This window comes from Bos grunniens, chromosome 4 (assembly GCF_055505025.1).
Source record: "Bos grunniens cultivar Pamir isolate PY7600 chromosome 4, Bosgru_T2T1.0, whole genome shotgun sequence".
NCBI lineage: Eukaryota > Metazoa > Chordata > Mammalia > Artiodactyla > Bovidae > Bos > Bos grunniens.
Genome location: NC_141168.1, coordinates 110451729 through 110477024, shown reverse-complemented (window position 1 = coordinate 110477024; position 25296 = coordinate 110451729). Strand labels below are relative to the sequence as shown.

Here is a 25296-nt window from a genome sequence, read left to right as displayed (position 1 = left end):
GAGAAACTGACAGCAAGACAATAATAGCAGGAGACTTTGACAGCCCACTCACATCAAAGAACAGATCTAGACAAAAAATCAATAAGGCAACAGGAATCCTAAATGACCCAACAGAACAGTTACACATGCCCCCAAAGTAGAATATACGGAGAAGGCAATGGCACCCCACTCCAGTACTCTTGCCTGGAAAATCCCATGGACGAAGGAGCCTGGTAGGCTGCAGTCCATGGGGTTGCTACGAGTCGGAGACGACTGAGCGACTTCACTTTAACTTTTCACTTTCCTGCATCGGAGAAGGAAATGGCAACCCACTCCAGTGTTCTTGCCTGGAGAATCCCAGGGACGGGGGAGCCTAGTGGGCTGCCGTCTCTGGGGTTGCACAGAGTCGGACACGACTGAAGCGACTTAGCAGCAGCAGCAGCAAAGTAGAATATACATTCTTTTCAAGTGCACATGGAACATTTTCTAGGACTGACCACACAGTAGGGCATAAACTAACCTCAACAAATTCAAGAGTATAGAAAGTATTTTAGGCATCTTTTCCAACCACAGTGGCACAAAATTACCAATCAACCACAGGATAAGGAATGAGGAAAAGATTACGTAGAGACTAAACAACATGCTACTAAAAAACCAATGAGGAAATCAAAAGGAAGTTAAAAAATACCTTGAGACAAGTACAGTCAGAACACAATACAAAATCTATGGCCTGTAGCAAAGGCAGTTCTTAGAGGGAAGTTCATAACAATAAAGGTCTTCCTCAAAAAACAAGAAGAATCTCAAACAACCTAATCTACCACATAAAAGAATTAGAAAAAGAACAAACAAAACCTAAAGTTAGTAGAAGGAAGGAAGTAATAAAGAGCAGGGAGGACATACATCAAGATTAAAAAAAAAAATAGAAAAAAAATTATGAAAACCAAGAGCTTGGTCTTTGAAAGGGTAAACAACATTGACAAACCTCTGACCAGGCTCACTAAGAAAAGAGAAAGAACCTATATAAAGACAGTAAGAAAGGAAGAAGGACAAATCAACAAATCCTGCACAAATACAGAAACCCATAAGAGAATACTGTGAACAATTAAATGCGGGGAACTCCCTGATGATCCAGTGGTTAGGACTAGCAGCTCCTCACTGCCATGGCCCAGGTTCAATCCCTGGCTAGGGAACTGAGATCCTGAAAGCTGCACAACATGTCCAAAATACAAAAACAAATTATATGCCAACAAATTTCACAACCTGGAAGAAATTGACAACTTTCTAGAAACATACAGCCCACTGAAATTGAATCAAGAAATAGATAAGTTGAACAGACCAATCACTGAAAGTGAAATAGAATCTGTAGTGATAAACCTCCCTACAAACAAAAGCTATGACAGACCTAGACGGCATATTAAAAAGCAGAGATAGCACTTTGCCAACAAAGGTCCATGTAGCTAAAGCTACGGTTTTTCCAATTGTCATGTATGGATATGAGAAAAGTGAAAGTGAAAGTTGCTCAGTTGTGTCCAACTCTTTGAGACTCCATGGACTATGTACAGTCCATGGAATTCTCCAGGCCAGAATACTGGCACGGGTAGCCCTTCCCTTCTGCAGGGGGTCTTCCCAATGACTCTACCAGCTGAGCCGCAAGGAAAGCCTAAGAATACTGGAGTGGGTACCCTATCCCTTCTCCAGTGGATCTTCCTGACCCAGGAATTGAACCAGGGTCTCCTGCATTGCAAGCAGATTCTTTACCAACTGAGCTATCAGGGAAGACCTATGGATATGAGAGTTGGACCATAAAGAAGGCTGAGCACCAAAGAATTGAGGCTTTTGAACTGTGGTGCTGGAGCAGACTCTTGAGAGTCTCTTGGACAGCAAGATCAAATCAGTCCATCCTAAAGGAAATCACCCCTGAATATTCACTGAAAGCACTGATGCTCTCTTCACATCTGGCCCCCTGATGTGAAGAGCCGACTCATTGGAAAAGACTCTGATACTGAGAAAGACTGAAGACAGGAGGAGAAGGAAGTGACAGAGGGTGAGATGGTTGGATGCCATCACTGATTCAGTGGACATGAACTTAGGCAAACTCTGGGAGATGGTGAGGGACAGGGAAGCCTGGTGAGCTGCAGTCCATGGGGTCACAGAGAGTCGGACATGACTTAGCGACTGAACAAGAAAGAACAAACCAAAGTCCAGGACCAGCTGGCTTCACAGGTGAATTCTACAAACATACAAGAATAATTTATACTGGGCCTTTTCAAACTCTTCTAAAAGACGGAGAAGGAGGGTACACTCCAAAAGATATTCTACACAGCCACCATCATCCTGATACCAAAACCAGACAAAGATACATCAGAAAAGAAAGGCACAGGCCAGTATCTCTGCTGACTACAGATGCAAAAATTCTCAACAGAATATTAGCAAACTGAATCCAACAACACATAAGAGATCATACACCACTACTAACTGAGATGCATCCCAAATTCACAAGGATGGTTTAACACATGGAAATCAGTCAATGTAACACACCACAGAAACAAAAGAAAAGTCAAAAGAACACATGGTCATCTCAACAGACCCAGAAAAAGAATCTGACAAAGTTTAACTCTCCTTCACAGATCACAGCCTTGTCATAGTGAAGGGACTTGAATAACTCAATGAAGTTAAGAGTCCTGCCATGCAGGGCCACCCAAGACAGATGGGTCACAGTGGAGAGTGCTGACAAAAAGTGGTCCAATGGAGAAGCGAATGGCAAACCACTGGAGTATTCTTGCCGTGAGACCCCCATGAACAGCATGAATAGGCAAAAAGACGTGACACAGTCTGGAAGGTGTCCAGTATGCTACTAGGCAAAGAGCAGAGGGCAATTATTAATAGCTCCAGAAAGAATGAAGCAGCTGGACCGAAGTGGAAACAACACTCCAGATGTAGATGTGTCTCGTGGTGAAAGTAAAGTCCAATGCTTAAGGAGCGATACTGCATAGGATCTGGAATGTTAGGTCCATGAAACAAGGTTAATTGCATATGGTCAAGCGGGAGATTGTAAGAGTGAACATCAACATTTTAGGAATCAGTGAATTAAAATGGATGGGAATGGGAGAATTTAATTCAGATGACCATTACATCTACTACTGTGGGCAAGAATCCCTTAGAAGAAATGAAGGAGCTGTCACAGTCAACAAGAGTCTGAAACACAGTACTTGGGTGTACTCTTAAAAATGACAGAATGATCTCAGTTCATTTCAAGGCAAACCATTCAACATTACAGTAATCCAAGTCTATGCCCCAACCACTGATACCAAAGAAGTTGAAGTTGACCAGTTCTGTGAAGACCTACAACATCTTCTAGAATTAACACCACACACACACACACACACAAATGTTCTTTTCATCATAGGGGATTGGAATGCAAAAGTAGAAAGCCAAGAGATACCTGGAATAGCAGGCAAGTTTGGCCTTGGAGTACAAAATGAAACAGGGCATATGCTAACAGAATTTCATCCAGAGAACACACTGGTCATAGCAAAGCCCCTCTTTCAACAACACAGAAAGACAGCTCTACACATGGACGTCACCAGACAGTCAATACTGAAATCAGATTGATTATATTCTTTTCAACTAAAATGGGGAAGCTCTATACAGTTGGCAAAAACAAGACCTGGAGCTGACTGTGGCTTGGATCATCAACTTCCCATTGCATAAAAGTTCAGACTAAAATTGAATAAAGTAGGGAAAATGACTAGGCCATTCAGCTATGACCTAAGTCAAATCCCTTATGGTTATACAGTGGAGGTCTTGAATAGATTCAAGTAATTAGATCTGGTAGACAGAGTGCCTGAAGAACTATGGATGGGGGTCTGTGACACTGTACAGGACGCATGACCAAAATTATCCCAAAGAAAAAGAAATGCGAGAAGGCAAGGACGTTGTCTGAGGAGGCTTTATAAGAGTTGAGGAAAGAAGAGAAGCAAAAAGTAAAGGAGAAAGGGAAAGACAGTCCCAACTGAATGCAGAGTTCCAGAAAATAGCCAAGGGAGATAAGAAGGCCTTCTTAAACCAACAGTGCAAAGAAATAGAGGAAAACAATAGAATGGAAAAGACTAGAGATCTCTTCAAGAAAACTGGAGATATCAAGGGAACATTTCCTGCAAGGATGGGCACAATAAAGGACAGAATGGGTAAGGACCTAACAGAAGCAGAAGAGATTAAGAGATTAAGACAAGGTGGCAAGAATACACAGAAGAACAATACAAAAGAGTTTTTAATGACCCAGATAACCACGATGGTGTGATCACTCACCTAGAGTCTGATATCCTGGAGTGTGATGTCAAGTGGGCCTTAGGAAGCTTTACTAACAACAAAGCTAGGGGAGGTGATGGAATTCCAGCTGAGCTATTTCAAATCCTGAAAGGTGATGCTGTGAAAGTGCTGCACTCAGTATGCCAGCAAATTTGGAAAACTCAGCAGCGCCCATAGGACTGGAAAAGGTCAGTTTTCATTCCAATCCCAAAGAAAGACAATGCTGAAGAATGTTCAAATCACTGTACAATTGCACTCATTTCACATGCTAGTAAGGTTATGGTCACAATACTTCAAGCTTAGGCTTCAACAGTACGTGAACTGAGAACTTCCAGGTGTACAAGATGGGTTTAGAAAAGGCAGAGGAACCAGAGATCAAATTGCCAATATTCGTTGAATCATAGAGAAAGCAAGGGAATTCCAGAAAAACATCTACTTCTGCTTCATTAACTAGGGCTTCCCTGGTGACTCAGCTGGTAAAGAATCCACCTGCAACGCAGGAGACCTGGGTTCAATCCCTGGGTTGGGAAGATCCCCTAGCGAGGAGAACGGCTACCCACTCCAGTATTTTGGTCTGGAGAATTCCTTGGATTTGCAAAAAGTCAGACACACAGCTGAGCAACTTTCAGTTTTTTCACTTTCATTAACTATGTTAAAGCCTTTGACTGTGTAGATCACAACAAACTGGAAAATTCTTAGAGATGGGAATACCAGACCACCTCACCTGCCTCCTGAGAAACCTTTAATGTAGGTCAAGAAGCAACAGTTAGAATTGGATGTGGAACAACAGAGTGGTTAAAAATTTGGAAAGGAGTATGACAAGGATGTATACTGTCACTCTGCCTATTTAACTTATATGCAGAGTGCTGCTGGCTGTGCTTAGTCACTCAGTTGTTTCCAACTCTTAGTGACCCCACGGACTGCAGCCCACCAGGCTCCTCTGTCTTGGGGATTCTCCAGGCAAGAATACTGGTGTGGGTTGCCATGCCCACTTCAGGTGATCTTCCCAACCCAGGAATTGAACCCAGGTCTCTCACATTGCAAGCAGATTCTTTACTGATTGAGTCACCAGCCCAAGAATACTGAAGTAGGTAGCCTCTCTCTTTTCCAGAGGATCTTCCCAACCCAGGAATCAAACCAGGGTTTCCTACATTGCAGCTGAGCTACAAGCTCAACTACGAGGGAAGCCCTATATGCAGAGTACATCGTGCTAAATGTTGGACTGGATGAATCACAAGCTGGAATCAAGATTGCTGGAAGAAATATCAACAACCTCAGAGTATGTAGATGATATTCCTTTAATTGCAGAAAGTTAGGGTGAAAAAGCTGGCTTAAAACTCAACATTACAAAAACTTAAGGTCGTGACATCCAGTCCCATCAGTTCACGGCAAGCAGAAAGGGAAAAAGCAGAAGCAGTGACAGATTTTATTTTCTTGGGCTCCAAAATCACTGCAGATGGTGAGTGCAGCCATGAAATTAAAAGATGCTTGTTCTTGGGAAGGAAAGCTGTGACAAAACTAGACAGCAGAGTAAAAAGCAGTGACATCACTTTGCTGCAAAGGTCAGTGTAGGCAAAACTATGGTTTTTCCAGTAGTCATGTATGGATGTGAGAGTTGGACCATAAAGAAGGCTGGGCACTAAAGAATTTATGCTTTTGAATTGTGGTGCTGGAGAAGACTCTTGAGACTACCCTTAAGACTACCAGAGATCAAACCAGTCAATCCTAAAAGAAATTAATCCTGAATATTCATTGGAAAGACCAATGCTGAACCTCCAATACTTTGGCCACCTGATGCGAAGAGCTGACTCACTGGAAAAGACCCTGATAGGAAAGATTAAAGCCAAAAGGAGAAGCAGGCAGCAGAGAATGAGATGGTTAGACAGCATCACTGACTTGGACAAGAATTTGAGCAAACTCCAGGAGATAGTGAAGGACAGGGAAGTCTGGTGTGCTACAGTCCACGGGGTTGCAAAGAGTCAGACAGGACTTCACGACTGAACAGCAACAACGTGATAAAAACTCTTTCAAAAGAGGGTACTGAGAGAACATATCTCAATATAATAAAAGCCTTTTACAACAAACCCACAGCCAATGTAACCCTGAACGGTAAAAAGCCAAAAGCATTCCTGCTAAAATCCAGAACAAAACAAGGATGCCCACTCACTGCTTTTCTTCACCATAATATTGGAAGTCCTAGCCACAGCACTCAGACAGAAAAAGAAATAAAAGGTATTCAGATTGGAAGGGAAGAGGTTGAATTGTCACTATATGTAAATGCATCCCTACTCAGTCACTCAGTTGTGTCCAGCTCTTTGTGACCCCAGGGACTGTAGCCCTCCAGGCTCCTCTGGTCATGGGATTCTCCAGGCAAGAATACAGGAGTGGGTTGCCTTGTCCTCCTCCAGGGGATCTTTCTGACCCAGGGATCGAACCCTAGTCTCCTGTGTCTCCTGCACTGCATGCGGATACTTTATCACCAGGGAAGCCCTGGTGCGGATGACATGATACTATATACAGAACACCCTAAGGTCTCCATACAAAAACTACTAGATCTAATGAATGAACTCAGCAAAGTAGCAGCATACAGGATTAACACTCAAAAATCAAGTTCTACCTTACTTAGTAATTTGGAATACGATAACATGGCAATGGATGAAGCATTACTTTGGAAATATGAAAAACTCAGCATTGTTATAGTTGTGGTCAAGAAATGAATAAATTAAAGATAAAAAAAAATCAGTTGCATTTGTTTTATATTAACAGTGAAGTATCAGAAAGGAAATGTAAGAAAACAATACTTTTAAACTTGGACCAAAATAAAATACCTAGGAATAAACCTGACCAAGGAGGTGAAAGACTTAGACGCGGAGAACTATAAAGTATTAATATAGGAAATTAAAGAGAATTCAAAGATATGGAAAGCCATCCCATGCTCTTGGACTGGAAGAATTAATATTGTTAAATGGCAATACCACCCAAAACAATCTACAAACTTCACGGAATCCGTACCAAATTACCCATGACATTTTTCACAGAACTGGAACAAATAATCCAAAAATTTATATGGAACCATAAAGACCCAGAAGTGCCACAGCAATCCTGAGGGAAAAAAACAAAGCAGAAGGTGTAAGTCTCCCAGATTTCAGACAATACTACCATAAACAAAACAATGCGTGTTGGTACAAAACCTGACATGTGGATCAGTGGAACAGAATGGACAGCCAAGATATAAACCCACACACCTATGGTCCATTAATCCATTCATCTTCAACAAGAATATAGGAAAATCAAATGGGAGAAAGTCTCTTCAGCAAGTGGTGCTAGGACAGTTAGACAGCTGCGTGTGAATCAGTGAAGTTAGAACACACCCTCACATCATGCACAGAGATAAACTCAAAATGGCTTAAAGACCTAAACACAAAATATGACATCATGCAACTCCTAGAAGAGAATACAAGCAAAGCATTCTCTAACATAAACTGTGCCAATGTTTTATTAGATCAGTCTCCCAAGGCAACAGAAATAAAAACAAAATAAACAAATGGGACCTAATCAAACTTACAAACTTTTGCACAGGGAAAAAAAAAAAAGGATAAAAAGACAACCTAAGGAATGGGAGAAAATATTTGCAAAATGATATAACTGACAAGGGCTTAATCTCAAAAATATATAAACTTCTCATGTAATTCAAGAAAACAGCCAATCAAAAAAAAAAAAAGCAGAAGACCTAAGTAGACATTTCTCCAAAAAAGACATACAGATGGCCAGTAGGTACACGAAAAGATGTTCAACATTACTAATTATTAGAGAAACCAAAACCAAAACTACAATGAGGTATCACTTCACCCCAGTCAGAATGGCCATCATTAAAAAGTCTACAAGTAACAAGCACTGGAGAGGGTGTGGAGAAAAGGAAACCGCCCTACACTGTTGGGAGGAACCTAAGTTGGTGCAGCCAACAAGACAGTATGGAGTTTCCCCAGAAATCTAGAAATAGAACTACTATATGATCTAGCAATCCCACTCCTGGGTATATATCCAGACAAAACTATAATCCAAAAAGATACACGCACCCCTATGTTCAGAGCAGCACCGTTCACAACGGGCAAGATATGGAGACAAGCTGAATGCCCATCAACTGATGGATGGATAAAGATGCGGTGTGCATATACAGCAGGATACTTTCATTCTTTTGTAAAAAAGAACAAAACAATGCCATGTGCAGCAACATGGATGCAACTAGCTATGGGATACGAAGTGAAGTAAATCGGGAAGAGAAAGACAAACACCATACGATATCATTTACACGTGGAATCTAAAATATGGCACAAAATGAACATATGTACTAAACAAAAACAGACTCACAGACAGAAAAGACCTGTGGTTGCTCAAGGGGCAGTGGAGGGCAAGGGAAGGACTGGGGATCTGGGACTAACAGATGCAAATTACGTACAGAATGGATAAACAGCAAGGCCCTACTGTTCGGCACGGGGGACTGTATCCAATCTCCTAGGGGTAAATCATAAGGGACGGGAACAAAAAGAAATGTATACATGTGCATCATTGAGTTACTTTGCTGCACAGCAGAAATTAGCACAGCACTGTAAACAACTATACTCCAAAAAAACATACAAGACACTGATATTTTGAAGCAGTTTGACCTTAAACTTGGATAGTGCTCATTTTGTTTTCTTTACCAGTATCTCCCAATCATCTGCTGACAGGGGTTCCACCTCAACTTGCTGACAAGACACCACATGGGAACAAGGCTTGAGAAACACCTGGAAAAAAATTAAAGGATAAAACTACCATTAAAAGACTTTTTAATATCCCTGGAAAATAGGAACTTCTCTCTTTTAGCTCTGTAGTCACGTGTGTGTGTAGTCCTTTATTTGACAAATATTTATCAAGCTCTTCTTAGGTAGGTGCTGATATACTCAGCATTTTAGAAAAAAAATTTCACAACTATAAAATAAAGGGAAATACATCCTAGCACACTACACGTTTTAAAAAATAATATAAACATAACCATTTAAAGAAAAAAATGTAAGTTAAAAAATAGAAGAAAAACAATGATGTCATCAAGTCAAGGCTTGATCTAGTATATAAATACTATTGTTTCTAGATGTTCCGCAACAAACTTCAAGCCATGGTGCTTCTGGAAAAGTTAGTCACACACTGAAATAGAGATCAGAACCAATCATTTAGAATTATTCAGAAGTATAATCATTCACAGCTAAAATATAGTGAAATAAATACTCTGTCACTCCAGTCTACAGAGACACAGGAAGGTTAGTGTCTCTCAGGAATCTGGAATCCACTCACTTTCTTTCCACTTCTATGGGCATTTCTGGGGATTAGAGGAGTAAGAGCCCCCGAGGAGTAAATGCTCCCTCTCTCTTTTGTGGGTTGGAGCAGAATTTCCCCGAGCGTCTTGCCCGCTCCCCAGTTGTTGCCCTCGGCGCCTCCCACATACACCACTCGAAAGGCGGGACTCTGAGGAGGCATAAAGCGAGAAGCTGGTGTCTGGTCAAGCCAGTCCACTTCCTGCCCCCATCAATGACGGGGGCACAGCGCCTTAGTGGAGCCGCTGCAGTCCATACAGGGAACGTGCAGCAAATTAGACAGCAAATTCACTTTAGAGCAGATGGGAATTAAAAACAAGCAGGACTGTTCAGGGTTCGGATATTTCCCAAAGAGAAGTGCCATGTACACAGAGAGCAGAATTGTTAGTTATTTCCATAACTTGCTATGGAAACCTGGGCAAAACAGTCCATTTCCCTAGGTTTGTAGAACAAGGCAGCAAAGTCAGTGATTTGTAAGGCTACTCTGGTGCTAAAGTTTGAAGATTCCAGCAAAAATTTAAGGTAAGCAAGAGACTACTGCTAGGCCAATGGATTTCTCATCAGTGGCTTATTATCAGAAATGCACGCGAACAAAACTAACCTGTGTTCAAAATAAGTTAAAACTTATTTTGAGAAACTGGTATGTGAATGCTAAATCGCTTCAGTCATGTCCGACTCTGTGCGACCCTATGGACAGTATAGCCGCTAGGCTCCTCTGTCCATGGGATTTTCCAGTCAAGAATACTGGAGTGGGGTGCCATGCCCTCCTCCAGGGGATCTTCTGGGCCCACGGACTGAACCGGAGTCTCCTGCATTGGCAGGTGGGTTCTTTACCACTAGCGCCACCTGGGAAGCCTCATGAGAAACTGGTAATAGAAAGCAATTTAGCCCCATCTATCAAATTTGTATATGTGTGGCACCCTAGACTTGGCGATTCAGTTTTGAAAATCTATTTCATTTCTGGGAATTCCCTGGCAGTCCAGTGGTTAGGGCTCCATGCTTGCACTGCAGGTGCCACACATCTGACCCCTGGTAGAGAAACTAAGGTCCCACGTGCTCCACTGTGGCCCCCCCCACCAGAAAAAAAGTTTTTCATTTCATACATATACAGAGATGCTCAATGCATATTATCTTAACATATGGAAAGGATCTCTGATACAGTTTGTGGGGGGAAAATTGCAGAAAATATGTATGATCTCCTTCTTTAACTCCTAACGGTCTAGTGAGACCCCACAGTACACACTCATTCCGAGGCTGGGGTTAGAGAAAGGGAAAAACATTTTTTACTTTCGATTGTAAAATATTTGTACTGAATATGTGTTACTTCTGCAATTTAAAATATTTAAAAACATAAACTGGTGAATATGATAAAGTGGAGACAGACATGAGTCCTTAAGCTTTGGAGTTTACAATTTAAGCATAGTAAGTAAAACTGAATAATTCATAAAGAATAACTGAACAAATTCAGGAACCTGGAAACTGAGTACAATAAAAGGTAGACTAGAAAATCAGCTAGTGAGCATGGGAGACTATTAGACGCTGACTTAACAGAGCACGTGACAGGTAGTATACATAACTTGGATATCTTATGCTGGTTGCAGTAGCTCACAAGTTAGGTGTCATCTTACCTCCCTAAGACATACATCTGAACTTTTACTTCTTTTGCTATATAACATTTTAAAAAGTCACTGTCATCACAGTTTGTGCTTACCTGTGCCCCATTTGAGAGTCCAAGTTTCTGACCAACTTGTCTGTTAATTTCAGCCACATTTTCACCTTCATCACTAAAATGTCTGCCTTCCACCCAGCTCAAGAATGCAGGCTGGTGACCCCAGGCTACTTCTATAGCTTGATTCTATTTATTCAAGAAATAAGAAATGGGGGAGAAAGGTTTTGAAAGTTTTTATACGCTTCTCTGGATTCACAGAAAAGATAAACTACAACTGCAATGCACATGTACAAAAAGAGTTCTATAGATAGCTGATAGCTCTCTGTGACCACCTTCATCACAGCATTTAAAGCTGTAATCATTTCCAGTTCCTAATGTGACGATACTATGGGTGAAACCAATACCTGTATATCCTTAATGGCAGGATAAACTGATTCAGCCACTCCAGAGTTCATAGCGGCAACAGCAGCAGGGAGCCAGCAAACTGAGATAGCCTTTGACTTATTTAGGATTAATGAGTCAAAGAAAAAACCACACCAGAACATATCCCTGCAGTATTTTCTGTAATTATGAAAACTCAGGGCTATCTTTATATGTCTAGCAATATGGAAACAAGCTATAAATTTACTACTTTAGTAAAGAATAGGTAAATAAGTAGAAACACGTAATCAATAAAAAGCGTTAGCATTTATTTATTAGATGAGTAATAAAAGCACATGGTAAAAGCACAGAAAGTATAAAGACATAAAATGTGAGGGCTGATTCCTGTTCCTGAGATTACTGTTAATAGCTTCTTTTATGCATTGTAGAAATTTTATATTATTCAGCTTAAGTAATTTTAAGCCTTGAACTATGGAAACATATTTATAAGTCAAAAAAGCAAAGTATAAAATTTATTCTCATTAATATCAATTATATAAATTATTAATAGCAATTATATAAAATATGTAAGTGTACGTCTAAGGATTAAAAGCCATTTTCTATGATTAAAAAAATTACAAACTTATTACAGAAATATTAGAAAGTACATAAACCTTGGAAAATATATAAAAGGAATTACTGATCTTCCCATGTGAATTATCAACCATGTGACATGATTTGGTCTTTCCTGGCTAACCCTTTTTTCTACGCACAAGTTAACTGTTGTATTACAGTTATGATTTAGTCTCCTTTTCCCCCACTTATCCTTGTTATTGTAAGTATTTTCATATATAGATCATTTTTAATAAAAAGTAAGGGCTTCACTAATAGCCATTAACACTTAACATCTCAGGAAGTTTTAGTACTGTTGTGCTGTGCTAAGTTGCTTCAGTCGTGTCCAGCTCTTCACAGCCCCACGGACTGTAGCCTGCCAGGCTCTTCTGTCCGTGGAATTTTCCAGGCAAGAATACTGGAGTGGCCATGCCTTCCTCCAGGGTATCTTCCCGACCCAGGGATCAAACCTTTGTCTCTTACATCTCCTACACTGGCAGGTGGGTTCTTTACCACTACTGCCACCTATTAAATTCACTTAAATCAAAATAAATTTATTAAGTTTAAATTATTAAATTCATTTATTTACATCAAATTTTATTCTCTCAAAACTAGCTATGGACTGCTTATTGTATGTCTTTTAGTAGGAGAAATTTCAAAGAATGTTGGGGCCACTTCCAAGGCAATATAAGGTACTTTAAACTTATTAAAACTTTGTTTATAAGAAATCATCGTTTATCACTTAGTTGTGTAATTTTTCTCGCAATTCTCCACAGGAGAGTCCAACCTGTCTGGCTGACAAAATCTTTCCACTGAGAACAGTGTGATATGGCAGAAAGAGCCCCAGATCTGGAGTCAAGTCTTCAGTTACTGGGTCAGCTGTTACTACATGAGCTGAGAGGATGAGAGTCTGGGATATCAGAGTCAGTGACTTTTAATCCAGATCAATTCTCCTACTTCATATGAAGAAACTTTTAAAATCACAGACGTTAAATAAGGAAACATGCCCTGCAATATTGAAAAAAAAAAACCAAAAACAACAACTCACCAACTCCCTGGAAAAGGGAAAAATCAACTTTGTGAAATATGAAAAATACTTCACTTATTCCTTTGGTCAAAAGGTAGTCACCAGGGACTTACCTGTGGTTAAGAATCTGCCTTGCAATGCAGGGAACACGGGTTTGATCCCTGGTTAGGGAACCAAGACGCCAACTAAGCCCGCAGCCCCAACTACTGAGCCCTTGTGCTCTGAGCCAACACGTCACAACTAGAGAGTCAGTGCACCACTGTGAAGATCCTGCGTGACCCAAGCAAGATCCCACGTGCCACCACTGAGACCCGATGCCGCCAAATCAACATATATATATATATATTTTTTTTAAAGTGGTAAGCAGATCCATATGTTCAGCTGCATTTAGTAAACTTTGCGGACTAATGTTCTGAGTCCATTTTTATGTCAAAAATCTTTCACTTGGACCACAGAGCTCCTGGGCACTCAGGAAGAGGGAAGAAAAGGACACACTGTAAAGAAAGGAGCCCCTTTTCCAGAAGTTCAATCAAATTAACAAATGACCGACCATCCACTGTTCCTGCTGCTAAGTCGCTTCAGTTGTGTCCGACTCTGTGCGACCCCAAAGACAGCAGCCCACCAGGCTCCCCCGTCCCTGGGATTCTCCAGGCAAGAATACTGGAGTGGGTTGCCATTTCCTTCTCCAATGCATGAAAGTGAAAAGTGAAAGTGAAGTCGCTCAGTCGTGTCCAACTTAGCGACCCCATGGACTGCATCCTACCAGGCTCCTCCATCCATGGGATTTTCCAGGCAAGAGTACTGGAGTTGGGTGACATCGCCTTCTCTGGACTGACCATCTAGTTTTGCCCAAACCCATGGTATCAGTATCACTTGAAGGGAACTGCTGGGTAAAACCACAGGCTGCAATGCCTTAGTTCAGCCAGGTCCCAGGCCTGGCTCATCCCTGGCTAACACAAAAGAAATTCAAAACTGTACCTGGTTATTTTTGGAGTGCTATTTAGGTTCATTTGGTTGCACTCAGTGTGGATTTGAATCCACTCCCCTGCTTCAGCAGTGCAGACAAAGTAACTGAGTTCCAGTAGTGGTTCTCAGCTGAGGGTAACTGTGCCCCAGGAGACATTCAGCTATGTCTTGAGACACTCTGGGTCACGACGGGGAGGAGGGGTGTTGCTGGCTCTAGTTGGGCAGAGGCCAAGTTGCTGTTAAATAATATTCTACACTACACTACCCAGGACAGAGCCCCACAACAGCAAATTTTCCAGCCCAAAATGTCAATAGTGCCAAGGTTAAGAAATCCTGAGTTAAAGCATACTCTGGGTACCGAGTCTTGAAACACGGACTTGGACAATAAGATAATATTTGAAACACAGAACAGAGTATAACAAGTGAGCTGTTACCATACAAACACAGCAGTGAAGTTCTGAAAAGGAGACAAATATGGGCAGGAGAGAATCTGAAACTACATGGGGGAGGTAGGATTATGCTGTTTTTAGTAGCGTCAGATGCAGAAAAATGTTTTCGGGAAGAATAGCTTGAGGAAGAGTACAGAGATGGGAAGGAGCTGGGTTATGGAGGAAACAGTGAGAAGGTGAGCATGGGAGAGGTAGGTGAGTTATTGTTGTTCAGTCGCTCAGTCATGTCCAACTCTGTTGAGACCCCATGGACGGAATCTGCCAGGGTCCTCTGTCCATGGGATGTTCCAGGCAAGAATACTGGAGTGGGTTGTCATTTCCTTCTCCAGGGGATCTTTCTGACCCAGGGATTGAACCCGCGTCTCCTGAACTGGCAGGCAGATTCTTTACCACTGAGCCACCTGGGAAGCCAGGTGAGTTTTAGACGAGGGCAAATTAACTGCATGGAAATGTACTGGCTGATTTCCTTACACGTTAAAGCACAGACATGACCTAGATATAGATGGTCTCTTTGACTGTGAACATTGTATGATTCTGGAGTAGTGGGTCTTGACTCGGTGCATCCAAGAAGCCTTAAGATACTTTTTTAATAAAACTACAGATGCCTGAAGCCCACTCACCCCAAGATTCAGATTCAGCAGTCCATCAAAACACCAAAATGTCTATTTTTAAAGCGTTTAGCAACACAGTAAATACAACTACCACTGCTGCATTAATACACGAAAGTGGTTGGAAGTAAACGCTGAGTTCTCATCACAAAGGAAAACATTTTTTTTCCTTTTTATAATTTTGTATCTATAGGAGATGACGGATGTTCACTAAACATTTTGATAATCATTTCATGATGCAAGTCAAATCATTACGTGCTGTACACTTTGAACTGACACAGGGAGACTTCCCCGGTGGTCAGGTGGCTAAGACCCTGCACGCCAATACAGGGGCCCGGGTCTGATTCCTGGTTGGGGAACAAGATCCTGCAAGACGCAACAAAGATCAAAGGTCATGAGAGCAGTAACTAAAGACCCAGCAGGACCAAATAAAGAAATAAATATTAGAAAAGAAACGTACACAGAGCTGTATGTCAATTATATCTCAATAAAACTGAAAGGGGGAAAAAAAAAGGTAAGTCTGATACAGTTCAGAAAATCATTCTAACTTTTTTTCCTTTACAGTATCATCTGTATTATATATTCAATGCTTCAGCAGATGTAAAATAATTCAACCTATTAACTCCTAATTCATGCCTTTCTGCCTTAATAATTACTCATGGGGGCTTCCCTGGTGGTCCAGTAGTTAAGAATCCACCTGCCAATGCAGGGGACACAGGCTCCCTCCCTGGTCTGGGTAGACCCAGGTGCTGTGGGGCAGCTAGGCCCACGTGCCCCGGAGCCTGTACTCCACAGGAGAGGAGAGAAGCCACCTAGATGCCAAGTCCTCGAACCACACAGAGTAGCCCTTGCACGCCACAACTAGAGAAAGCCCACGGGCAGCAATGAAGTCCCAGCACAGCCAAAAATAAATAAACAATTTAAAAATTATGCTTTCTAACTCAATAATTTCTGAAAGCCTATTTTAACCAGAAGATAAAACAATGTTTTATTATATATTACACAAAGATATGTTACTTTTAACTTTTTCTTAAAATATAATTATAGTATCATTTTTAATGTCTAAAAATTGAATACAATATAAACGTTCAACCAGTGAACAATTAAATTATGGCAAACTTATGACAGAACACTAATCAACCTAAAATTAATCAACGTCCCTGGTGGTTCAGCTGGTAAAGAATCCGCCTGCAATGCAGGAGACCTGGGTTTGATCCCTGGGTTGGGAAGATCCCCTGGAGAAGGGATGAGCTACCCTACTCCAGTATTCTGGCCTGGAGAATTCCATGGACTCCATAATCCATGGTGTGGCAAAGAGTTGGACACAACTGAGCAACTTAAAAAAAAAAAAATGACAATTACCTTTTAATAAAATAAAACACTCATAAGACTGTAAGAAAACATCAGTATACAAAACTACCAGTGTGTGCAGGCCTTGATTTCTGTTAAAAATAGAGATTTGAAATAAAACAAAGATTTGAAACAAAACTGGAAGATTTGATCCAAACTGTTAACGTTTGTTATCTCTAGGTTTGGGAGTTATGGGTACCTTTTATTCTCTTGTTTATAGTTTTCCATGCTTCCCAAATTTTCTACATAACATGTAGTACTTTTATAATTAGGGAGAAGAGTTGGCCTAGTCTTCTGACACAGGCTAGACAGAAACAAGTTTGTTCCAAGGCTAAGGGAGTTTAAGTTTCAAAAAGATATCCATGAATTAATTCTTGCAAATACTTATCAAAGGCTTAAAATTTAAAACAAAGATGAAGACCGTTAAACCTCATACAGCACCCACATTCTAGGAGCAAATTAGTTACTATAAGGAAGCACTCCTATAAACTCACCAGGTGAGGAGTGTTTCCAATAAACTCCTGAGGTGATGATTTAAATTTCCATCAGAGCTGACTGAGAGCACAGGGGCGGCAGGATCTACCTAGGGCTTGGTGACAAAACTAACTTATCTCCTGCCATGAGGGATAGCTCATTAGAGCCTAGAGACTGTCTGCTGCTCAGATGCTCAGTGACTCTTTGCCACTCCACCGACTGTAGCCCGCCAGGTTCCTCTGTTCCTGGAATTCTCCAGGCAAGACTACTGGACTGGGTTGCCATTTTCTCCTTCAGGGGATCTTCCCCACCCAGGAATCGAACCGGCGTCTCTTACATCCCCTACCTTAGCCAGAGGATTCTTTACAGCTGTCACCTGGGAAGCTCCAAGAGACTCTCTATAGTAAAAGCAATAATGGCAGGATCCACTGAAATTAACATGCTTTGAAAGACTGGGGGAAAACAATCTAGAAGAGTGGTTAAAGGGAAGTAGCTAAAATGGAGAGGTGGTATATTTAAAATTTTTGCAAACTCCTAAATATTTCCTGCAAGGATCAGCCCGTAATGGGTTCTATGCATACAGGATTTTCAAAGATTTCAAGTATCTTTTTGTCCTCATAGCACACTCAAACTGGTAGACCAGGTGCCTCTATTTTATAATTACGAAACTAGGGATGTGGTTAGAACTATGAACAACCACAATCACAATGTCCAGAGGGCAACTAGCTGCAGAAGTCCAAGTATGCATAATCCCACTGCACGTTCCGGGCACACCTCGGCGGTATTCTGAGCAGCGGAGACGCAGCGAGAACCTTCATCTTATTAATCTCTCTCGCAGCTCAGTCTCTATTAATTTACAGGGACTCTTGGGCCACAGTCAGGCAGGCGCACCTGGAAATCACTGGCAGGAAAAACATTTTTTACGATCGAAACAAAACACAACCCGCAAAGACAAACCCGACTTCTCCAGAGCTTTTCCAACCTGGAGTGAGGAATAGCTGAATTCAGAGATAGAATTATCAGAACGTTTGAAAGCCCAGTTTCACCGAGTAAAGACCTGGAATACGTACGGCAAGTTAACGCAAAGGCCCGGGGCTGCACCCGACATGGTAGGGCTGCAAAGACCGCCCGGACCGGTCCTGCTCCAGAGCGGCCCACGTTCTGGCTGCTGAACAGGTCGGCGGCGCGGGGAGAGCAGCCCGCGTCCCGCCGTCGGGAGACACCCGAGCGGCCGCTGCGTCCCGAAAAGGCCCGGGTCCTGGGCGACCGCAGACGGCCCCCTAGGAGTCCCGAGTCCGGGCTGGGGAGTCCGTGGGGCGGGCGCGTTACCTGGAGCAAGTGCAGCTGGGCCACTAGGCGCCGCGGCAAGTGAAGGAAGCAGTCGCGCGCGTTGGTGAAGGCCACGGTCACGGCCGCCCCGCCACCAGAACCCGCCAGCCGACCGCTGCCCCACATCCTCCGCAAGCCAGGGCCCCGCCGGAGGCCCACCCCAGCGGACCGGGCTAACTGCGGGCCGAGGGCGTGCGGGCCAGATACGCTTGATCGGCTCCGCCCCCAGGTCCCGCCCCTCGCGCCCGTCGCGCCTCGGTATCGGGGGCGTCAAGCAAGTCCACTCCGGCTCGCCGGGCCTCTCCGCCGCGCCGCTGGAGGGCGGCAGCTCGCTCGCCGCCTACTTGCTCACAGGAAACGATGGCCAACCCTGTCGCTCCTTCAGCCAATCTCGGCGCGCCTTGACCCATCCCTCTCTCTGATTGGATAATCAGGAGGGCAACAGGCGGATGTTGTCGTCTCTGCGAGGGCCAAAGCCGGCAAGATGGCGTCGAGTGGAGGGCAAATTGGGGGCGTATTGGATCACCACGTCCAAAGGGCTGTGTGTGACTCGAGAGCCAAGTATCGGGAGGGCCGACGGCCTCGCGCTGTGAAGGTAAAGTGATTTTGGTTTCATTCGTTGTCGTCGGTAGCTTTATGTGAGCTGTAGCTTCACACGCCTAGTTAATGTAAATAAAGTCTTGAAAGGCTGCGGTCACACCCATTTGCTGGAGATGAGTGTGAGGAACGCCGGTACTCAGGTAGCAGATACTCTCGCGGCCTCTTTGGTCAACTGTTGGAGCTCCCTGAAAACGGGGTATGTGTTTTAGTCGTATCTTCCGGGTTTACAGTAGTGAATATTTAACTCTTTCCTGTAACATTTACCGAGGCAGCTTCTGAAGACATGTCGATTGGAGGTAGTCTATTATGTGCTTTAGCTCGAAGCCCTCACATGTAGGGTGAATTATTGTTTCTACAAAGAGAGGGGCAAAAAAAAAAAAAAACAACTTTTCTGCAGACCTGAACAGAGTAGTTCTTGTTTTCAGTCCTTTTTTTTTTTTTTTTTAAATAGTAACAGCTTGTCTTAGGCTTGTTTGTGAAATACATTTAATGTGTCTGCATCTCTTTTAGGTATATACAATCAATTTGGAGTCTTGGTACTTATTAATACAAGGAGTTCCTGCAGTGGGAGCAATGAAGGAATTAGTTGAGCGATTTGCTTTATATGGTACAATTGAACAGTATAATGCTCTAGATGAATACCCAGCAGAAGACTTTACAGAAGTTTATCTTATTAAATTTCTCAATTTACAAAGCGCAAGGTAATATGCAAGTTAAGCAGTGTCTCATTTCCTCTGTTCCCATTGCTATCATTTTGGCCTCCCTTATTCTTTCATGAATTACCCAGTAATCTAACATGGCTTTTAATTTTTTCCCAATATTCTTAATGTAAGTGTTAGCTTTATCAAAAGTCTGTCCATCGGGTCATCTCCATGCTTAACCATTTTCTGTCTTGTAGTGTGGTAGAGTAAAAACTGGGTTTGGACTAAGTTTTCAGGTTCCACTGCTTACTAACATCATGACCTTGGACAAGTTATTTAATCCCATTAAACCTGTTTTCCTGTTCTATAAAATGTGTATGGTAAAAAAGGGTCTACTTACTGAAGTTGGATGAGGATGAAATGAGATAATCCACGTAGAGGGCTTAGCAGATGTGATGCCTCCTGTTCAGAATGCAGTAAACAACATGAGCTTGAATTGACCCCATCTTTTTTTTCTTCTCTATAGCATAAATCCTCTGCTGTAATAAGGGAAATATGAAATGCCTTATCTTATATTCTTGTCACTAATATGCTTCAAACCCATCCTTCCCTGGCTGTTACAATTCACAGTTTCTGTGCTACAAATAGTACTGGGGTATATGGGTCATGTATTGTTCTCCAGTTGCTCTTATATGTAATCTCACTGCCCTAACCAACTTGCCAGCTCCTCATGGTTAGGGAAGCATATTTTCTTATTGTGCATTCATTCCATGAAGCTTTTGCATCTCCCACACCCCTTTTACGATGAGCCAGACAGTGTGACATGTGGATTTGAATCCTGGCTCCACAAACCAAGGTGAGCTTGGACAAATGATCTCCCCATGCCTCAGAGTCATCATAGGGATGTTGAGAAGCGTGATTTCAAGTGAAGCATTTAAGCATTTAGGCCACTGCCTGGCACATGGTAAAATCTCAGTGAGTATTTCTTACCATTTTCCCTGGACACAGAAGTACTTAATTTTGTAGTAATTCCTGGCCAGTCATAGATGTTTAGTAAGTATACATTAAATGAATACAATCCTCTCCTTTTCTCGTTTACTGTTACATATTTGTGTCTCCTCCATTATTAATAATTGTAATATTTTTATTAACTTCTTATCTTTGAACCCCATTATAGGAACACATTGTGCTAAAAAGGCTAAGCTGGGCATGAGCTAATTCTTGAGGGCCTTTTAACACAGAATCTCTATTTCATGACCACAGATTGTGTACCTCAGGCCAACCAGCTGAATCCTATGTTGGTTAAAAGGAGTCTGGATATTTTTGGAAAACTTAGCTTAAAACCTATGAAGACTCTTGGGAGAGGGGAAGAAAGGCTCTGAAAGAATATGCAGTGGATCAGTAGGGTCAATACCATTCACGTGCAGAGCATCTTAACTCCCAAGACATAGGATTTATGTACACAACAAAATCTGGACTTTGCTTTTTAGATCAAAGCATTGTATACTAGTTAAGCTTTCACCCTAAGTAAACCATGATATTGTGAATTTCTGTTTAGGATAGCCAAGAGAAAAATGGATGAGCAGAGTTTCTTTGGTGGGTTGCTTCATGTGTGCTATGCTCCAGAATTTGAAACAGTTGAAGAAACCAGAAAAAAATTACGAGAGAGGAATGCTTATGTAGCAAGAATGACTAAAAATAAAGGTATGTAAAGCCTACTACTAAACACCTCCTATGTGTCAGGCGTTTTGCTGAGTTTATCCTCCTAGAGTTTTCCCAGTCTAGTGAGTATAAGCTATGAAGTTTTTTCTTTACAGAATGTTATGTAATCTGGCCTGGGAAGGGATAGATGTTATTTCATGGAAGATTCCTGCAGGATGAGAAAGGTGGCTGAGTTCTGAAGGGAAAGTAGACATTACTGAGAATGGGAGAGGGAGAGGAACAGATGGAAAGATGGGCCAGAGGAATAAATGAGCATCATGCATTTTCAGGAACTGTGAGTAATATATGATAACTGCAGCACAGTAGCTTATGTGTGAATCTGAGATTAGAAAAGGGGACAGTAAGTGAATCCTGAAAGGCCTGTGTCCATGCTGAGGAATTAAGGCTTTGACCACAAGACAGTGAGAAACAGCTTCGGATGTGCAGACCAGTTTGAACTGTGAATCTAAAACTGAAAACAGTGGGGAAATTCCACTGTTGATCAACACGAGCTGGCCAGATGCCCCATGTTTCTAATCAAGTTGCCCTGGACACAAAATCCCAGTGCACAGAATGGAGTCATAGGATCTAGTTCATGGATTGTAGAACTAGAGGAGTCAGCACTGGACTATGATAGTGTGTGTGGTCTGAAATCCGAATAATTCTAGAGGCTCAAATTACCACATTTTCACCCTTTGGTTAAAAAGACAGTGTCTAAAAAGCTGTTGAAAATGATGAGTTTCTGGCTGGTTGGGTAAGGGGCACCTGGCAGTGTGAGGAGAGACGTGGGAAACTTACCTGAAACTTTGGCAAGAGCTGTTGGGAGCCTTTGGTCATTCATAGGCACTGAACTATAATCTGTGTAAATGTGTAAAGAACTGGCTCCAGGAAAAACCTGTCCGTGTGGCAAAAGAAATGATAAACTATGGACCCAGCATATTGTTTCCTTTAAAAACTACAAACACAAACTAAGCACAATACGTTCAAATAGTAAAAATACTTTGAAGATATAAAACGTTTTCTGTGTAATGACATGGAAAAACTCCCTAAGATGTAGAGTTAACTGGAAAGCAGAGAGATACAGAGAAGTGGGTATTATAGGAGAACAAGAGGGCTAAGTGGGAGGGAGAAGACTGGACAGATACCCTTTTTAGCTTTTAAACCATGTAAATACAGTACTTGTTCAAGAATAAATTTTTTAGGGTAGCATTCATTAACATCTTAATGTTTCTTTTTAAAGTTACATGTTTCTACATGGTGAAAACAGTAAATGAACCATTTCTGTTTCCCTTTCCCTGCCTTTTAAATTGTAACATACAGATCATTACATGACAAAGAAGCATAAAGATGCAAAAGATTTTAGAGGGGCCTTCCATTCAAAGACATCTGGATTTCCTGCAGCCTCTCTGAACACTTCTACTGGGAACTCAGATCTTTGTCTTCCTTATTCTTCTGAGTTGCCTTTGTGTTATTTCTCCCCCAAGTGTAAATGTTCATCAGGAGAACGTGTAGACAGACCATCAAACTCCTCTCAGGATGGTAGAAACTTTGATGAAACACTGGGGCGTTGTGACCACTGTGACTCTCTGCAGAAAATGCAGATGAAAACGTTACAAAATTCACTGGCCCGCCCTGGCACACAGAAGGCTCTCACTCCTTCAGAGGCAGTTGACAGGTTTATGCCTAGGACAACACAGCTGCAGGAGCGGAAAAGGAGAAGAGAAGATGACTGCAAGCGTGAGACTCTTGCTGAAGCATGCACAAGTAGCAAGGAGGTTATGATTGGCCCCCAGTTACCAGACATCCCTAAAGTGGACATGCATGATGACTCCTTGAATACAACAGCAAATTTAATTCGGAATAAACTTAAAGAGGTAAGATCGTTTAAAAAAGAAACTTTTAAGAGACAGTTTGGTTATAAGGACTAACAGCTAAGTGGAGAATTATTTGTAGGAACTTCAGTATTGTCATCGTTTTTTTTTTTTAGTATTGTCATTCTTTTTTTTCCATTTTTAATTTTTAGATGTATTTTCCTACAATTCTGTGTTGAAGTAACTGAATTTGACTTACAGATATGTATTTGTTTTGATACCTTTAATCCTTTCTTTAAGTATATTTTATGTTACTCTAGGTAGAAAATATAAAAGCAGTAGTTTCAGTCAGATCAGTCTATGAGAATGGAGCCCAGGCCCTCCCTTTTTAAACAAAACTATCCCTCTCCAGATAGTTGTAATATGAGCCAACGTGGAGAACTACTGCATTGAGGGGAAATTATTATAATTTATTTCTCAAGTTCACAATTATAAATTTAAAAATTCAAATGCTTATTTTGCTTCTTTGATAATCATAGAAGAAGGTGAGATTTCTAAAGATTAGGCCTGAAGGTCTGCATTTTAATTTCATATTTCTTAAGTAGACTAGACCTATTGATAAATTGTCCTCCTTAAGTAGTAGTTTTTTAATGTTATTTACATTATCATTTTCCATTTTCTAAGCACAGATAAAAGTTAACATTTGAGATAGCTTTTGAAAGATACCTTACTATGGGGCAAGTCTTTAGAAATCATCTGAAGGAGAAAGACCATTCTCTTGTACTTGAACTCAGGTTCAGAAAATGCTTCTCACATAGTGGTACATATATTTCACAAATGTGAGTAAGAAAGGCTAAGGGAGATTATTTTATGTACCTTTTCTTAACATCAAAGTTATACCCAGTTAAGGATGAGGAATTATTTTATAATAAAAACTGAGGGACCCAGTTTTTACGCTTAAACTTCTGTAGCATTGTTTTCGCTTGTGCTGGCGCCCAGCCTGCGGGTGTGGTAGACTGACACACGGACACACCTTACCGGAGCCGACTGTGTTCAAGAAAAAGTCAGGTCCACGTCCTGGATTTATAAATTGTAGAAGGAAAATACTAAATACAGTTATGTCAGATTCTAGAAATTTTCCATTTTAAGTGAAGACTGTTGTATGTCCTTTAACTTAGATTGTCTACTTTGTTCTGATGTATTTGGTTTCATTTTTCCTTGAGAAATTGAGGATTCTAGCATTTTTGCTTATTTCTCTACATTTTTCTTCCACCATCCTGGCTGGACCCTCCTTGTCTCTGAATATATCAAACATTATCGTGTTTCAAGTTACACAAAACCAGGGTATCTTTCTGTATTCATAAAATTACAAGTGACTTCAGAAAATAACAGCTCTATAAAGGAATGTTAAAGTAGAGCATACATTTACTTTTCTCCCCTCAAAATTTTTCTTGGCTTTAAAAATTTTACTCCCATCAGTATTTGGACAGAAAACTTTGCTCTGTGCCTAGACTGTAGGCTGCACCTTGAACCTGGGCTGACTGCCTTAAGTGTGGTGATGGCAAGGATTAAACTCCTGGGTTTACATCTTACCTCTTCTAATAGTTTATTACTCTTCTACTATAAAAATTAAACTGTTGGTGGTTCTCTTTAAAACTAGGTAATTTCATCTGTACCAAAGCCTCCAGAGGACAAAGTGGAAGACGTGCATAGAAGTCGTCCTTTAAAACAAAGAAGAAGGATATAAATTGCCTGCAGTAAATTAATGTTTTTAAAGGACTACTTTTTATTTTTAGGCTGTCATTTGGATTCTTGAAGAGATTTTTACTGCTGGTATTTTTTTTTTTTAATGCACTCTCTTCTTTGTAGTTTCATTCAAGCTACTTGTCTAATTTAGTTTCATCTTTTAAAATTAGTTTATCATGAACAAAGAACATGCCAACCAATTATGTCCCTTTAAAAAAAATAAAACTTTTCCAGATCCTCCACTCCGTGACTTTGGTTACATCCTATTGGCTGGAATTGGGCCCACTGCTGTTCCTAACAGAAGAGTGTAGAATGTCA

General features: G+C 41.4%; 2 protein-coding genes across 9 annotated transcripts in view; one reads left to right on the top strand and one right to left on the bottom strand.

Annotated features, from left to right (window-relative positions):
• The window catches only part of PEX1 (peroxisomal biogenesis factor 1), an 81619-nt gene extending 62742 nt beyond the window's left edge, over nt 1-18877 (bottom strand). For 3 of the 7 annotated variants that reach the window (XM_086397901.1, XM_086397900.1, XM_086397899.1), the window contains exons 1-3: nt 18480-18877; nt 11347-11490; nt 8988-9071 (exon numbers count right to left, since the gene is read on the bottom strand). In XM_086397901.1, coding sequence (XP_086254027.1) covers nt 8988-9071; nt 11347-11490; nt 18480-18605 — 354 coding nt within the window. In that variant the 5' untranslated portion in view covers nt 18606-18877. Of the gene's footprint in view, nt 1-8951; nt 9072-11346; nt 11491-18479 lie in introns of all 7 variants that reach the window. The other 4 variants (XM_086397906.1, XM_086397905.1, XM_086397904.1 and 1 more) reach the window with 3 other exon arrangements.
• Nucleotides 18878-18945: 68 nt separating this feature from the next.
• RBM48 (RNA binding motif protein 48) lies at nt 18946-25220 on the top strand. 2 transcript variants are annotated; one of them, XM_086397907.1, is made up of 5 exons: nt 18946-19074; nt 19590-19780; nt 21279-21424; nt 22742-23295; nt 24893-25220. In XM_086397907.1, exons 1-5 carry the CDS (start codon nt 18964-18966, stop codon nt 24977-24979), a joined length of 1089 nt encoding a protein of 362 aa, XP_086254033.1. In that variant the 5' UTR covers nt 18946-18963; the 3' UTR covers nt 24980-25220. The 2 variants fall into 2 exon arrangements, with proteins under 2 accessions (XP_086254033.1, XP_086254034.1); XM_086397908.1 differs by lacking the exon at nt 19590-19780.
• Nucleotides 25221-25296: the final 76 nt, after the last annotated feature.